This window comes from Scylla paramamosain, chromosome 18, assembly GCF_035594125.1.
Source record: "Scylla paramamosain isolate STU-SP2022 chromosome 18, ASM3559412v1, whole genome shotgun sequence".
Taxonomy (NCBI): domain Eukaryota; kingdom Metazoa; phylum Arthropoda; class Malacostraca; order Decapoda; family Portunidae; genus Scylla; species Scylla paramamosain.
Window position 1 is genome coordinate 13,089,650 of NC_087168.1, and position 17,654 is coordinate 13,107,303.

The following is a 17,654-nucleotide window of genomic DNA, read 5'->3' on the forward strand; positions in this document are numbered from 1 at the left end:
TTTCATAAGAATCAGGCATCATCATTCTCGAAGGGCCAGTAGGGCACTTCTATATAAATTTATAGAATTTATTTTTATTCTAATTGTAATATTTTTCATTAATTTATGTATAGAATACTGTTGTTAATTTTCCCATATTTCACACAAAAGTTTTTTTTACATTATTTAACTATGACATGCTTTAAATGTCATATATGTTTTACTGTGCAGATTCCTTTGATTGAATTGAAAAAAAGAAGACATTTACCACATTTTATGAGAAAAAACAAAAATAATGTCATGGAATATCATTGCTTGTAATCAATCACCCATGAAACTGATAGGTTTTAATATTATTATTATTATTATTATTATTATTATTATTATTATTATTATTATTATTATTATTATTATTATCATACTGCAATCATCAGAATAATACATACCTGAGAAACAGGAATCTCATATTCCTTGAAATCTTGTCAAATTTATATTTTTTTGTAGCTAAATGCCACACAAATCACCATTATGAGAGCTATAATTGAGAGTCACTCAGTCTCTCTCTCAAAGGACAACACTATCATTGCTTCAGTCAGCTCTGTCTTAACTATGTGCATTCCTCATAATGGTGACTTGCATGGTGCTTGACTGCAAAAATAAGTTTGACAAGATTTCAGCCTGCAGGGAACTTTTGACTCTACTCATCATGCTATCCTGTCTTAACTTTCTAGTTACAGACTTCTCAGCACATTATTAGATTAGCACCATTAGGTAAATTTTACGCTCACAATGGTGGAAGTGTTACAGTCATGATGAGTCAGGTTACTGATATTTTAGGGTGATGCGATGCCAAACTTCCAACTCACAGATGGGTCACCACCCATTGTGATGGTGGTAGATTATGAGTGCAGTAATGGAAAAACAAAAAGAGAAAGAGAGGAAAGGAATGGAAGATGGAAAATTTTGAAGATTTGAATGGGAACACACTGGGCTCAGTTTAGGGAAGCCATTGTGAGAGAAAAATAGAAAGCATTTTGAGAGGGAGAGAGAGAGAGAGAGAGAGAGAGAGAGAGAGAGAGAGAGAGAGAGAGAGAGAGAGAGAGAGAGAGAGAATGTTAATATCATGAATGATAGATTAGTGAAGACAATTGTTAAAGTTCTAAAGCAATGAATGGGCATGGGAGGAGTACTAAAGAAAATTATGAGTAAAGTACCTGCTGAGAAAAGAAAGAGTTGAATAACCAGAGAGACAAAAAAATATGGAACTATGGAAAAAGACAAAAAGGGATGGGAGGAAAATAGTATAGATTCCTGAGAGAAATGTAAGAAATAAGATGCTCATCAGCACTGAATACAACATCCATATCTCAACCAGGCTGTTTCATATAGGATATCATCACCCCAGAAAAATTATTATTACCCTAATACAAATTTAATTAGCTTACGTTGAGTAGTACAAAAATCATTGTTACAAACATGAAAATGTAGGTTTGTGATCGCTCAGTAACACCCAAATATCTACCTATCTCTCGGTGACAGTAGCCCCTGACATTATTCTTGCATATCTTCCTGCCAGATCCATATGTAGATGGTGTCTTTCCACCAGGTTCAATGTTTGGATGTGACTCAATGATTTGTATGTTTCAAGGCCAGAGTATTTGTTATAATTTATTGGGATGTGGCAACATGCATTTAGTGAATTAGTGGGTGGGGCAGAGGAAGTGGCTGAAGCAAGAGGTTGGGGGCAGGGCTGGCCAGTAACTGAAAGTGGATTGGAACTGTGTGGGCGGGGCAGAGGAAGTGGCTGAAGTGCGAGGTGGGAGGGGCTGGCCGAACACTGAGAGTGGATCGGAAATGTGCCTCTGGGCTACAGTGGCTCACAGTGTGGCATTGGCGCTGCAATGTTCCTCCTGCTCTTCCTTGTCTCCCTTCTTGTGGGTCTGGTGGCAGTGCTTCTCCTACCAACCCTCACCTCGTCCGCCTCTGGTAACACTTTCACTCCCTGTCTGCCAGTCTTTTGCTTGCTATATGTGCCTTGCTCTTGGCCTGTCATAACCTGTTGTGGCTTGGTGCTTCAGTATTCTGTTTATGTGCATGTGTGTGTGTTTCCATTTGTGCGTGTTGCACCAGTTGCCAAAGTATGTATGTATAGTGTCCTATTTTGATTTTTTTTTTATTTTTTATACTATTTTATTTAGTTATTTATTTTTTCATATCTGCAGGATCCAAGATTTACCTTATATCTCTAGATACTTTTTTTTTTCAGTTCATTGCTCCATTTCTTTTCTCCCCTTTGTGTTCTCATGCTACATTGTATATTTTGTGTATTGCAAAAATAAGTTGTTCATTTCCTCAAAGTGCTGTGTCCAAAGTGTAGTTATGCTGCTCACGGTAAACTTTTTTTATTCCTCTATTTCTGAACCTCATTTGTCACTGTTATACTTTGTTTATTCTGATGCAGGTAAGAATTTAGTTGAGTAGAATTTTGCTGTAGAGATTGAATTTGCTAGACTTTATTGATTGATTCTGAATGGAGTTCATCAGATATTTATTTATTGTTATTATTACTTGTTTATTAATTTTATTCATTTATTTCTTATACTTATTTCTTTTATTTATTTATTTATTTTGTTGTTGTAGCATGCAAAATCCTTTGATCCAGTTTCACTGATATATACATTTTTTCTTTTATAATGAACTTCAACTCTCAGCATTTCCATTTCATTGCAATGTATTGCAATTATTATCTTATTATTATTATTATTATTATTATTACTATTATTATTATTATTATTATTATCATTATTACTAGAGCTATGGAAGGCAATATGTACAAATATTTTATTGTTCATCAGTGTAAACTGGCCTATTCATATTTGTATTACCTCTCACAGCTATAGGTAGATAATTATAGTCCCTTTTGTCCACTCCTCCATTATTCTGAAAGAATGAAAATACATCAGGAAAATGGTAACTAGAAGAATCGTAGAAATGAGGTAGCCCATATTAAATATTATGTAGTTTATTGTCTCAATTGCTGATACTTTAAACTAATGATGATTTTAGGAAGGAATTCACACTAGGAATCAATATAAAAGGTGGTAAACATAATAGCACACAGCAACAGGATTACTCAAACCAGCAGACAAGCTTGTGGTTTGGACAAGAGTACAGTTACAATCCATAGTCTATAAATGTGCTATAATCTTTTTCACTACCTCTAATGTTTCTCCCTCATCCTTGAGTCATCTTGTCTGCTGAAGGTCTTCTTACAAGATCTGACAGCTGATGGATCCTAAGGAGATTTGAGGACTTGTGACTGAAGGAAAACATTGCACACAGTAGAAGTGAAAGTAGCAGGTTACTCAACTTCTGATCATGACTGTACCACTAGGCATAAAACTTTGTCAGTGTGGGTATTCTAGCTTTATCAAGCATTAGAGAATGGTGGCAGCAAAAAATACATACCTGGCAACAAAAACTAAAGTTTAGTGTGCAGTTGTCCCAAGTAGTGGTGTTATAAATATTATATGTCTCAGAATCAAATAGAAACTTTAAAAACAACTGGGCTGATGAACTATTTTACATTAAGAACACCACAAAGGTCAAGAACATTGGATACCAGAATTTATTTTATTTGTATTTATTTAATTTTATTATTTTTTCTAAAATGCTGCTCATCAGTAAAAGCTGCATATATAATCAAGGAAATCTGTAGCCTGATTACATAGATAGCTAATAGTAGTAACAACAGCTTCATTCAAACTGAGTGTAGGTAGTTCAGACTGTACCAGTGCCAGGGTGTGGCACTAGGTCATGTGTAATTTGCAGAAGTGTACCATTCCATCCAGTGTGTTATGTGTGGTGAGTGATGTCACAAAAGAAACAGTAAATGTTAGCATCATGGTTTTGTTATTTGCTATATTGCATTAGAAACTGAATGATGAAGTCAGGAGCAGAAACTTTTTTGTATACATAGTAGGAATAGTTATACCAGCCTCATATTCCTTAGCCTATATGCTTATCACTAAATAATAGTTTTTTGTGGACTTGGAAATTCATAAGTTTTTGTATTTCAATATATTCAATAAATACATTAAGCTTGGTATTAATTTGGGACATATTTTAGGAGACCTCAGTTTTGTATTATTGCTGGAGAATAATGGAGAACCATTATCTATGACTAAAGTTGAGGAAATTGGACAAAGGTGATGTTTGATCATAATACAAATAGGTAAGCTTTGTAAAAGTTCTGTCATCATTTAATAATGATGACAGAACTTTTACAAAGCTTACCTATTTTTTTGCATATGCAAGATATTAAAGTATATTTAAGAAAACTGCATCTTTCTCATCAAGTTCAAAATTATATTCTGTAATTCCTTAATTTTGAGAACTTCATGAGCACTAGCCTCTTTATTTTTGAGTAATGTAAGTGTTTTGCCTCACAGGACCCTCTCTCCCTCCATCCCTCCCTTGCTTGCACCACTTTGTCCCTTTGCTCCCCTCCTACCACAAGGCAGTCGTATCCCCATTATTTGAGTGCTCACTCTCACCCAACATTTGTTTTGTTCAGCACCCCCTCCCAACCACACTGAATTTTTTTTTTCTATGTATTTAGTTTTATAAACCCACTAGATGAGTCCTTATTGAAGCTCACATAAAAAAAAAATCTAAATGAATATTTGGCCCATGACTGTGAGTGATTGTGAGAATGTTTTTTTTTTTTTTTCAGGAAAGATATAATTAGAACCCTTATCTACAGAAAAAAAAAAAAAAAAACATGTTAGTGTTGTGAATACTGCATTCTAAGTTTCCAGATGTTTCAACACCAAACATTTGTCATATATGTGTGTGTGTGTGTGTATGTATGTATGCATATATGTATGTATATTATCTGAAGATCATTTTATATACTTGTTTTCTGTTGTATTTCCCACAACTAGGTGGACGTCCCAATGTCATTGTGGAGCCAAAGCAAGGTCGCTTTGATATCAATTTAAGAGGCTCACTTGAGGTGAGGTGTTCTGTTGAAGGCAATCCAGAGGCACAAGTGACTTGGACCTTTGGACCCAACAGACCTCTTCCACCAAATGTAAGTAATGATATGATAGCATGCTTCTGCTGTAACTGCTGTGTGTGTTGGGGGATTTGTATTTACCTAGTCATATTTTAACATTCAGTGCTTCAGGAATCAAACAACCTACTCAGGGAAGCCACAGCATACCCAACTTCTGATCATCTTAAGATTTATGACTGGGACAGAGCAAACTCTCTGTTGTTCAATATCTCAAAATACAGTTCCTCCATGTATTGACTCGACACAGTTTTTCAGATAACTGTCCCCTCCTCTTTGATGACACTCACTTATTCCCTTATACATCAAACATCCTCGGTCTGCCCTTTACTAATAATATAAAATTGAAACCACATTTTTTCCTGCTTAAAGAAGCTTTTATGAAATTAGACATTCTGAGCTCTCTGCCAGTTTTCTCACCCCTTAGCTGCTAACTTTGTTCCTGAATCTTATTCACTCATGTATGGAGTACATTTCACATAATTGGAGAGATCTATTCATCTTGAATCAAAAGCATTTTGTCCTGTAACTGAACATCTTCACCCTCTCTCTCTTCCCTGTAAGTTTGCATCTCTTGCTATCTTCTATCGTTACTTATGCACTAACTGCTCTCATGATCTTCCTAACTCCTTGTCCCCCTCCTCTTCCAGTGGCCTTGCTGCATAAGACTTTCTACTTTTTCTAACTCCTATTCTGTTCACCTCTCTAATGCAAGAGTTAACCAGTCTTTCATCCTCTTTTATGGGTAAACTCTTGAACTCCCAACCTTTCTACTTGTAACTTAGGTAAACCCTTTCAAGGGGTAGGTTTCAAGACACTTTTACTCAGTACTTTGGATATTCCTTTTTAATTGTCCTCTTCAGGGACTGGTATGTTCTGTGTGTTTTTATGTAGTTGTGGTTTATGGGAGGGGAGCAATTTCATAGTATCCTGTATCTATATCTATCTAGTTTGGTCTTAAAAGCATGGATAGTTACAACATTGACAATGTCTTCACTGAGTTCATTCCATTTGTTCACACTTGTATGAGGAAAACTATGCTTCTTGATGTCTCTTCTACTGTTAACTTTCTTCATCTTCTCACTGTGTCCCCTTGTACTTTGTGTGTCTAAATTTATAAAACATTCTTTGTCCACATTTTCCATACCATTCACCATTCTTTAGGTGTTTATTAAATCTCTCTCTCTCTCTCTCTCTCTCTCTCTCTCTCTCTCTCTCTCTCTCTCTCTCTCTCTCTCTCTCTCTCTCTCTCTCTCTCTCTCTCTCTCTCTCTCTCTCTCTCTCCTTTTTCAATGGTAGGAATTTCTAACACTCTTAATCTTTCTTCATAGGTCGACTTACTCAACTCCAAAATAATCTCAGTGACTGTTCTTTGTACTCTTTCCAATTTTATAATATTCCTCCTTTTATGAGGAGACCACACCACTGTCACATATTCCAATCTTGGTCTTATCATGGAAAACAGCAACTTTTTTTATCATTCCTTCATCCAAATTTGAGAATCCCATTCTCACTCTTTTCAACAAATTCATCATCTCTCCAGTCCAGAGTCAAATTTTTAGTAACTATTACTCCCAGATCCACTTCTTTTGATTTCCTTAAGTTCACACCATCCATCTTTCTTTTCTTACTCTTACCAAACTCCATTACTTTACATTTACTTAAATTGAATTCATTTACTGAGATTTACTTCATTTATTTATCTTATTTAAATCATCTTGCAGTACCATATTTACATTTTCTACCCTTCTCATCAGGTTAGCATCACCTGCAAATAAGTTCATATAACTGTCTATTTCTTCATTTATGTCATTCACATATATTACAAACATTATCGGTCCCAACACTGACCCTTGTGGGACACCACTAGTTACTTTCAACCAAGAAGAATTTTGGCCTTGTATTACAGTTCTTATCTCTATCATCCAAATAATCCTCCATCCACTCCAGCAGTCTTCCTCCAATTTTTCCATAATTTTTTTATCTTCCATAGCAATCTTCAACGTGGTACTTTGTCAAATGCTTTCTTCAAGTCCATCCACCTATCCATCTCTCTCCTGCACAATATTGACTACCCTTGAATAAAAGGACAATAAGTTCATGGAGCATGATCTTCCCCTCCTAAATCTAAATTGACAATTTACCAAAACTTTATGTCTCTGAGTGTTCCATCCATCTTTCCTTTATTGTTCTTTCACATAGTTTTCCTACAACATTAGCCAAGGACACTGGTCTGTAATTTTATGGGTTTGCCTTATTTCCTCCTTTGAATATTGGTATGATATTTGCTCTTCCAATCTTTGGGTACTCTTCCCTGTGATAGTGATGTCACCACTAGACTGTGAATTTTATCAGCCAGTTGTTCTCTACATTTCTTCAATATCCAGTTCAATGCTCCATCTGGACCAGATGCTTTATTTACATGAAGTTCTTCCATCATCTTAAGTATTTCCTCATAACTGACTGGGACTGTACTTAGTTTATTCCTCACCAACTTATCCCTTCCAGCATCAAACTCCCCTTCCACAGTAAATATTGATCTGAAACTATTGTTCATAACTTCCACCACATCTTGTGCATCCTCATAGATTGTCCTTCAACTTTCAATCTTGATACACATTCCCTCTTCTTCATCTTCCCATTAATATGTTTAAAGAATTGTTTGGGTTCATTTATACACTTATCCATTATATCTCATGTTTCTTCTCTCCATTCTTATTATCTCAACATACTTGTTTCTAGCATCAATATATTCCTCCCATCTGCTCTCAGTTTTCCTCTTCTTCCATCTGTTCCAATCATTTAACTTACAATTTCTAGCCATTTTGCATTTTGTATTGAACCATTCCTTACCCTTTCTACATCTTGCTCCTCTTCTAGGTACAAATTTCTCCACAGCACAATTATATATCCTTATAAATTCATCCCATTTTTCCTAAACATCTTCTGCATCTTCAAAGTCTTTCTACTCCACAGCAGCAAAGTACTTTCTTAATTTTTCAAAGTCAGCTTTACTATATTTAAATCTTTTCATCTTATAATTTTCATCAATGAGTACCTTTTCACTTTTCAAATTGAATTCCATCAACACATGATCACTTTTACCTAGAAGGTAATGTGTGTGTGTGTGTGTGTGTGTGTGTTGGTCAGAGACCCTTTTACATAAAAAAAAAAAAAAAATGTACATAAACAAGTCAGAGCATGATGAGACATGCTACTCCTCCACAGGTATACCAGCAGAGTGGTGTGTTGACCTTCCGTGATGCCCAGCTGTCAGACAGAGGAGAATACTACTGCACCTCCACCAATGCTTACGGACAAGGCATTACTCGTGTCTACATCAATGTGGTGACCAGTCCTCCGGGTGAAATCATCATCATTGAGGTGAGGCACTGAATGTCAGTTTTGTTAGTATTATAATGTAAAAATGGTGTATCCAGTCAGCCACATTCAAAACAATCACAGAGAATGCTCTCTCTCTCTCTCTCTCTCTCTCTCTCTCTCTCTCTCTCTCTCTCTCTCTCTCTCTCTCTCTCTCTCTCTCTCTCTCTCTCTCTCTCTCTCTCTCTCTCTCTCTCTCTCTCTCTCTCTCTGATTAATAGAAGAAACTTAATAAGAATTTTTGGACAAGCAGAGTGCTTTATATAAAGGTAAAACCTTTCAGAATGTTAAACAAAATTATGATGATGATATTTTTAAAGGTGATAGTAAATCAAATGAAAAATGCATGTCATTTAATCCACATCTATATATGATACCTTTTTTCATGCTTCCATTTAAATGTATAGTGAGAAGCTTTGATATATAAGATGCTGCCACATGTATTTTGACTGCTTCTCATTCATTGGTTTAGAATAATATGGGCTGATACAAGAGCTGACTTTGCCTCACATTTGGTTTGGTACTTTCTCTGTTTATATCCATCTATTACAGCACTTTTACAAAAGTGCATTTACTTTTCTCCTCTTATCTTTCTCTTTATAAAGAGAGAGAATATTTGGCATTAAGTACAACTGTGTTCATCACATACAACCGAAGGAAATGTTTTGGAAATTTCTGTGAGGAATATTGTGCTCACATGTAGTATTGGGACAAGATGAGTCAATTTTGCCTTGAAAAGTTATTGAAAACTGGTCACCTTGGGCTGCATGGCACATATCATATGTTCTAACACAACAGTGGAACCTCTGTCACCAAATGCTTCCCTTTTTGAACAAATCAGTTTTCTAACAAAATTTAGAATTCATAATTGTTTTGGTTGCCATACCATAATTCAGTTCTTCAACAAAGTTACTTGATTTTAAATACTAAAAGACAAAGCAAAAGATGCCATTTATTACTAATGAATATTTCCTTTCCTTTTATGTATTTGAAGGAGATACACAGAGGGTAAGACAGTAATTCAATCTTTGAAATTAGGTTAAATGTTATCCTGTTGAAGAACCTCAATGTAAACAAACAGCTTTCTCCAAGATTACTCCTGAGCTGGCTCAGGAGTAATCTTGAGCCTCGGAGTCCCCATCTGGGGAGGGGACCACCAATGTCCCCAGGTCAGACATTTCCTTTGGTATCGACCCTAAGTGTCTTGATACCCCCCTTAACTTTTTTTTTCATTAACTTCTACAACATTCACAGTCTTAGATCTAATTTTTAATCTGTAGAACACCACCTCTTCTCTGCTAAACTTCATCTTATTTTTCTCACTGAAACACAGGTGTCTGAGGCAACTGACAATAATCCCTTTTCTGTTCTCTCCTGTTTTTTCTTATCTATCCACATTTATAATATAAAGCTGGATGTTGCATCTGTTTGCACAGTGACTTAACCTGCTTTTCTGCCCTCACTCTTGAATCTTCTGAGTTTTCCACCTTCTGGCTATGACAACAGAGTCACTCTCAAACTGGATTTATCTGTGTTGTATGCCTCTCATCTAACTCTTCTGACTATAAGAAATTCTTTGACTAATTAACTTCCAAAGTGGAGCATATTCTGTCTCTCTACTCTTTTGTGGAGATCTCTATTCTTGGAGACTTCAATGTTCATCACCTGCTTTGGCTTTCCTCTCCCTTCACTGACCATCCTAGTGAGCTGGCCTTTAACTTTACTATCCTCCACAACCTAGAGCAACTGGTGCAACACCCTACTCATATTCCTGACCATCTTGAGATACACCCAACATTCTTGACCTTTTCCTAACCCTAATCCTTCTGCTTATCCTGTTACCCTATCTTTTCTGTTGGGCTCCTCTGATCACAATCACATATCTGTAATTTACCTCTGGCATTTTGTCTCTGTTAGTTGGGGGAACCTGAGGAGGTATTTTGTTGATATCCATGGAATGACTACTGCTTCCATGTCAGAGACCAATCTCTGTTTGCCAAGCACATAACAGAAGTGATAGTGTCTGATATGGAGGCATACATTCCTCACTCATTTTCTTGATCTAAACCTTCCATGATAGAGATACATGATAGAGAGGTGACCCAGAAAAGGTTCTTGAACCTTCCACCACCAGAATCTCATGCACTTTATATTTCTGCCCAGAACCATGCCAAGTCTGTTCTCCAACTAGCCAAAAACTTCATTAATAGAAAGTGTCAAAATCTTTCAAGTTTTAACGCTTCCCCTCCCCCCCTCCGTGGCTGGTGTCTCACCTACATTAAAAAAGAAAAAAAAAATGTGGCTCTCTCAATGACCCACAATGCCATCACTACTACACAACTACATTTTCCCAGTAGCTTTTCCCAGCAGCAAGATGTCTAAGTGTTATGCTCACCTTCATTTTGGCAGTAAGTGGCTTGCTCCCCTGTGTCATTCTGTATGGCTTCCCTCCCTAGATTGATGACAAAGAGAATACCAGAGCAATCTAAACAATATCTTATGATGAGTTCCATGCCACTAAGTTCATTCAATATGTCCTTTCTGAGTAAATAATTTCTGAGCTGGAGATGTTGTGGAGTGGCCATCTTGGCAGTTGGAGTGTCTGTCATCAGTCACTAAGATAGGGTGGACAGGTGTCCAGGAACAGATTAATCCATTCAGTTGATTCCTATAGGGAAAATAGTTTCATTTTTTTAACATTTTGGATTTTGAATGGCATTCATAAACAAATTAAGTTCAAGAACTGAGGTTCCACTGTATATGGGTTAAGTCAGCAAAACCACATTTGCTTTTATGTTATATTCTTCAACTTGATGGAATGTAGAAAGGAAATAAAGTGGATTGTGCATTTAAATGCTTGCCTTGCCTGCCTGTCTCTATATATGTTTGACTGTTACATCACAGCATCACAGAATTCAACACATAGTCAAAACATGCAATTTAATCCTTGTAATTCCAACTTAACATTTTTCAGGTATCTGAGGAAAATGTGGTGGCCCAGGCAGGAGAAACTGTACGAGTGAGGTGTTCTGCTAGCAACATTCCCGGTGCCCTGAATATTGAATGGAGTCGCCTTGCTGGCTCTCTCCCACAGGTGAGGAACTATGATGGACAAGGTGGTACTGAAAAGTTCTGAAGCAAGGCTTATACACAAAAAAGTAGTTACTTGATCCTCTTCAAAATAGCCCCTTGATCAGCAGTGCAGCACTGCCAGCACCATTGCCACTGCTGCAGCACATTCTGCAAGTTTTGTTCTTGGAGCATTTCCAGCACTGCAGTTCATGCTGAATCTCCTCCATAGTGACAAAGTGGCATTCCTTCACCTGCAGCTTCATCTTCAGGGAGAGAAAGTCACAGTGGGCCCACATACCAAATCTTTTGTTTCCAGTGATGACCCTTGACTTGAAGATCAGGTCATCTAGGGCATGCTGACAAAACTTGGACACAAACTTTGCAACAATGTAGTGTTCGTTTAAGTCAGACATGATGGTTGTGTGTGCTGTTCTTAGTGGTAAATCAACACTAACAGTAATGTTTTTTATGGATCTTTAACAACCCTCATGCACAAATTATTGAATTACTGCAACATTTTTAAAGCATTGAGGGCTTGGAAAATCATCCTGACCTTTTGTCATCGTCCGGTGATATTCTGCTGCTCTTGAAGCATACATGCCACTTGAAATACTTCACCTGTCATGGTGCTTCATTGCCACACACATGCTGAGTATTGTCAGAGATTTCCATTGCAGATTTGCCAAGTGTGATGTGGAATTTCATATATGTTCTTTGCTGTAGTTTGCTATCCCTGATGAAATCACATATGATCATATGACCACAAAGATTCCCCTGGTGCAACTTAAGAAGCTTACAGAATGACACCAGTCACCAGACTGCTTGACATCTGCCAAGTGTTCATGCACATCCTCATGCTGCCAGTTGTTAGGGTGCAGTGAAGCTATTTTCAGAACTTTTTAGTACCATCACATAAATTGAAGAGAAGGGAGAAAGGTTTCCTATATTGATTTGCATCTGTTTGTTGGCTCATATGAAGCATCTCATTTCTTTATCTGTGTAAATATACTTTTATCCATACTGATAACTTCTGTTACACATAATCTTCCTCCACAATCTGCACCCAGCATGTACAATTGCTTGTTCATTACTTCCTGTGACCATTCTTTTACTACCTTGATTATTTGCAGCAATCTGTGGTTGAGCAAGGAGAACTACAAATCCCCAGTGCCCAGCCTGCAGACTCAGGGACTTACGTGTGTCGCATAACTGATTTGCGGACATCTGTGTACAATGAAGCCAGCACCAGGATCACCATCACTCAGTACACGTGAGTGGTTGATGTTGCTCTCAAAATTATTGTTTCTGTTTTATATGTCTGGCTGTGTACCTAGCTCCACTGTATATCTTCTCCTATCTGTCCATTCCTCTACCTTTCTATTAATCTGTATATATTTGTCTATTTATCTCTTTTTCTGTCTATTTATCTCTCCAAGTAATCATCTCTTTTTATCGATCTGTATGCTCATATATCTACTATCTACCTGTTTAGGCCTACATACCTACTACTCTCCATATTTACTGACTTATGTAAAACATCCATATTCCTTTGCCAACTAATCTCTCTCTTTTTATACTTAAGTCTTGATATAATAAGAACTTGTCAATAGTTCAGATTTACAATGCACTTGCAGAATTAAAAAACATTTTGCAACCTTTGTTTATGATGCATAGGTAGGGAAATGTAATCTATTAGTGTGAGAGTTGTCACCAGGAGACAGCCATGGTACAATGGTTAGCACATCTGTCCCACAAGTGGAAGGTTCCAGGTTCGATCCCTGGACAGTGCCTGCCTTATTCTGGTGAACTCCCTACACTAACAATTAGTTATAAGCACCATTTTCTTGTTCACCTTTATAGAAATTATATTACTCATAAAAGAGATTTCTGAGTCTTGATTTGAAGCACCTCTTCACTGATTCCTTTCATGAAAAAATATCATAGACAAACTAATTTGTGAAGCATAGATTTTTGTTAGTCCCTTCAACTCTTTCATCCATAGCAAATACTTTTCAAATTGAATTTCTTGCATCATATCCTCAGTCTCACAGTTACTCAGAATTTAGATATTAAGGAATAAAATAAAAAGTAAAAGACTGATATACTGTATATTTTAAATAAGCAAAGCAAAAAATCTACAGTACATTCACTCTTTTTTCTTTCTAACACTGTCCACATCAGGAACTACACCTATTCATTAGATATTTAAAGTAATTCATCAACAAAGCTTATTTGTTAGGTAAGAAAGCCAGTCTTTAAGCTACAACTATATCTGGACTCATTATATATTTAAATTAATTCCCCAAGAAAACTTATTTGTTTTGCAAAGAAGCTGATCCAGGAGTTACAACCACTACTCCTTTCCCTTCACACCAGGAGCCTGCCAACGGTGCAGATCCAACCTGACCGCCAAACCATCAACCAGGGCACCAATGCCGAGCTCTTGTGTCGTGTCTCAGGGGACCCGTCTCCTGTTGTCACCTGGAATAAGGTTTGTGTCTGTCCAGAGCTGGAGCAACATGAATATGAAGTTCCCCTTTTTCCTCACAGAATATTCATATATACATAAACACAAACCTCTCTTCCATTACTCATCTGCAGTTCCACCTTTAATCTCATACTATACTTGTACTTTTTATATATCTCCTATTATTCTCACAATCTACCACAATGATTTCCTCTTCCTCCATCAACAGGCATATGAGTCACAGAGCTCCAGGGTGAGTGTAGAAAACAATATACTGAGGATCACCAACGCACAAGTAAGTGACCGCGGGATGTACGTGTGCACTGCGAAGAACGAGGGTGGTACAGCACAGGCTGCAGCCATCATTGAAGTTGAACGTAAGTGTTGGATGTTCTTAACCTCCTCATGCACCAGATGTTTGATAAGATTATCCTTCCACTGCAACGTGCATGGGTCCCAAGGGAGCCCAGTTGGGGTCCTGGCAATGTGCATTCAACCATTGACTGCCACACAGGACCTTATCATTTCAGACCTGAAACAATTGACAACTAGTTCACTTAGGTGACCCAACTTGCACAGTAGGCACAGTTGATACATGCGCGATAAGGATTTTGCTCGCCTTGAACTAAACTGGGTACAATAGAAGGCTCAAGAAACTTTCTCTCTCTCTCTCTCTCTCTCTCTCTCTCTCTCTCTCTCTCTCTCTCTCTCTCTCTCTCTCTCTCTCTCTCTCTCTCTCTCTCTCTCTCTCTCTCTCTCTCCCTAGTACTTTATTGGATATTCTTTGGCTTTTCTAACAAGCTTCATTTGCTTTGGAAGAGAGTCTGCTACAGTCTGGAAGAACATTTGTGGCATGGAGTCCCACAGCTGCTGGATGGTGTCCTTGAGCCTCGGTACCAAGGAGACATTGTAGTTCTGCAACTCGGACTTGACCTTTCCCCAGAGGTTTTCCATTGGGTTGAGATGATGGGAGTTGCCAGGCCAGGGGATGAAGTAGCATCAGTCACTAGTTTGGCTTTATGACATGGTGCCCTGTCCTGCATAAAAAAATCTGCCTGGCTCATCTCCATTGATGGGTTAAGGTGGTCTATTGGCAGGTCCAGGTAGTTGTGCTGATTCATTCTGAGGTTCTTTAGGAGGAAGACTAAGTGCACCAGGGTGTGGACGGAGTGCTTAATGGTGTGGCGTGTGTACCATGAGCCTAGAGGCTCGCTGCTGTGTTTACAGTACACATAATTCCTGTCACCACTCACATTAAAAATACTCTTGTCACTTCAGAGTAGTTTCCTCCACTCCTCCAAAGTCCAATGTCGATATTGATGGGCGAAATTGACCCTCACTTGTCTGTGGCACTTTGTTACCCAGGGTTTGGGAACAGCGTAATATCTGTGGTACTTGAACTCTTTGTGCAAATAGTCTTGAGGTGTGCATATTGCCACACCACCAAGTATCTTGAGGTTTTTGTGCCTTAATTCTTTTGCAGTAGGGATTGGGTTGGACTCCACCTGCCTTTTGATGAAATGCAGGGTCCTGTTCGAAAGCAGCATTTTCTTCTCAGGCCTTTTCTTATGGGTCCAGCATCACATATTTTCTTCATCCATAACTGAGCTGTATGGACTGAAACTCCTATATTCTCGGCAAGGTCATACATGCCCTTGTAGAGGGCATGTATGACCTCTATCTGAGCCTTTGTGAGCTGCTTTTTCTTCAGCATGGTTAGCAGTAGAGGGATTGAAAGTAAGCGTGTCTCGCAAAGAATTGGCAAGAGTGGCAGATATTCTCTCCTTGTCAAGCACGAGGCACACTTGACTCATTCTGGGGAGTGGAGACTGGAGGCAAGATGTCAATGAATTGCCAAGTAAATGTGTTGCCAGATCTTTCAAGAAATAACATGATGGGGGGGATTATTTTATTAAGCTCGGTTTTTATATACGTTTTGCCTGCTAGGCATATAGCAACTGCGCCTGCTGTATATGTGGCCCACTAAATTTTGACACAATTTTTTTTTTTTTACATGAATCACATCCAATGTTAATAGTAGCAAAGTAGCTTTTAAGCAAATCTTGTTATGATGATGAGGGAATTAATGAAATCATGAACAAATGCAAAGGAAGAGTGTCAATGTGTTACACACTGTCAAACTGCAGTATTCTCAGAGTCTCATTTCTAGTGCTGAACTAATGTAACCTACATACCCATTAATGTTACCCCACTAACTACAGTTCCACTCTCTTGTAACTCTCCAACCACTCTCATAGCATCATTCCAGAACATAATCTTTTACTCTTGATCAAATTCTTTTTTCTGTGCTAGATGTACCAAATTTTCCACATATGCTTTCTTTATTTTCATCATCCATTCTGCTAACAAAATGCACATTTCTAAAATAAGCACTTGAATCTGTTGGATCCTTCATCTTTGACTATTGTTCATCATCAACAATTCTATTGTTTATGCTAGTGTCAAGAATATTATGCCATCCAAAATTTAATTTATATTAATTTCTTCATATTTTTTCTTCTTATCATAGCATGCCTTCTTGACTTTGCAACTTTCCATCCATGCAAAGTTCTGCCTCTTCTCCTTCCAGACAGAATGAAAGATATAAACCTGTAAGCAGAGAGGCAGCATTATCAATATACAGAATTTAGTATAAACACACATGAATAAATGGTCAGGTATATCCTTTAAATACTCTTTATCCTGTATTGTGCCTTAACATAAACATGCATGTTTTCCTTAGGCCGTGAGCCTCCACAGATTGAGATGCACCCTCAGATGAAGCAGACAGTTGTGGTGGGTGGCAGTGCTCTCTTCCAGTGTAACCTGATTGCCGGCATCCCTGCCCCAACTGTGAAATGGACCCGTACTGATGGACAGCCTTTCTCTTCCAACACTGAGGTCTTAATTGGCGGTGTGCTGAGGTAAATATTCTGTTAGTCAGTGTGTACAGGATTTCAACTGGGCCCAAATTTTTTATGTATTTCATTTTGCATTCCTTATGCCTTCAATTCATTTCATGCAGCAGTGCACCTATTAGGATAACTTACTTCTTTATATCACTTAAACTCATTGTCTTTTTATCTTGCATTCAGATGAGTGTGTGTGTATTTGTTTGTTTAGGTTGGTAGTGAGTGGATGTAAGTGTGGGGACCTTAACTTGGCTCTGTTCTTTGGTGAGGTTCCAGCCTTGTATAGAGATACAGATGGATAAACTAGCAGTAGTTATTGTATGAGAAAAAATTAAGATAAGTAGACATCAGAACGAAGGCAATATCTTGTTCATTAATGTGACTTACCATATTTTCTCAAGTATAGGTCAACCTCAAGCATAGGTCGGCCCCTAATTTCTAGCCCATATACATGGTATACCATGTATACCATGTATATGGGTTAACCACCTATATGTAAGACAGCAACCTCTAACATCTATGTAATGAAAAAAAAAATCTAACCTTGAAGTGCTGTGCTGGTATTAGAATGACAAGTTATAATATTAAATCACCATATTTTACGGGAATATGAGAGAGAGAGAGAGAGAGAGAGAGAGAGAGAGAGAGAGAGAGAGAGAGAGAGAGAGAGAGAGAGAGAGAGAGAGAAGGGGGGGGGGGAAGAAGTGTGTGTGTGTGTGTGTGTGTGTGTGTGTATAGACACCGTCACCACTGTAGAGGTTCAGGA

At 37.8% G+C, this 17,654-nt stretch overlaps 1 protein-coding gene across 1 annotated transcript in view; it reads left to right on the top strand.

Moving 5' to 3' along the window:
• Window positions 1-17,654, top strand: part of LOC135109126 (basement membrane-specific heparan sulfate proteoglycan core protein-like) — a 359,280-nt gene that overhangs the window by 267,502 nt on the left and 74,124 nt on the right. Inside the window, 7 exon segments of the mRNA XM_064020215.1 lie at window positions 4,926-5,074; window positions 8,285-8,440; window positions 11,412-11,531; window positions 12,640-12,779; window positions 13,886-14,000; window positions 14,206-14,353; window positions 16,720-16,900. Of these exon segments, the coding sequence (XP_063876285.1) occupies window positions 4,926-5,074; window positions 8,285-8,440; window positions 11,412-11,531; window positions 12,640-12,779; window positions 13,886-14,000; window positions 14,206-14,353; window positions 16,720-16,900 (1,009 nt within the window).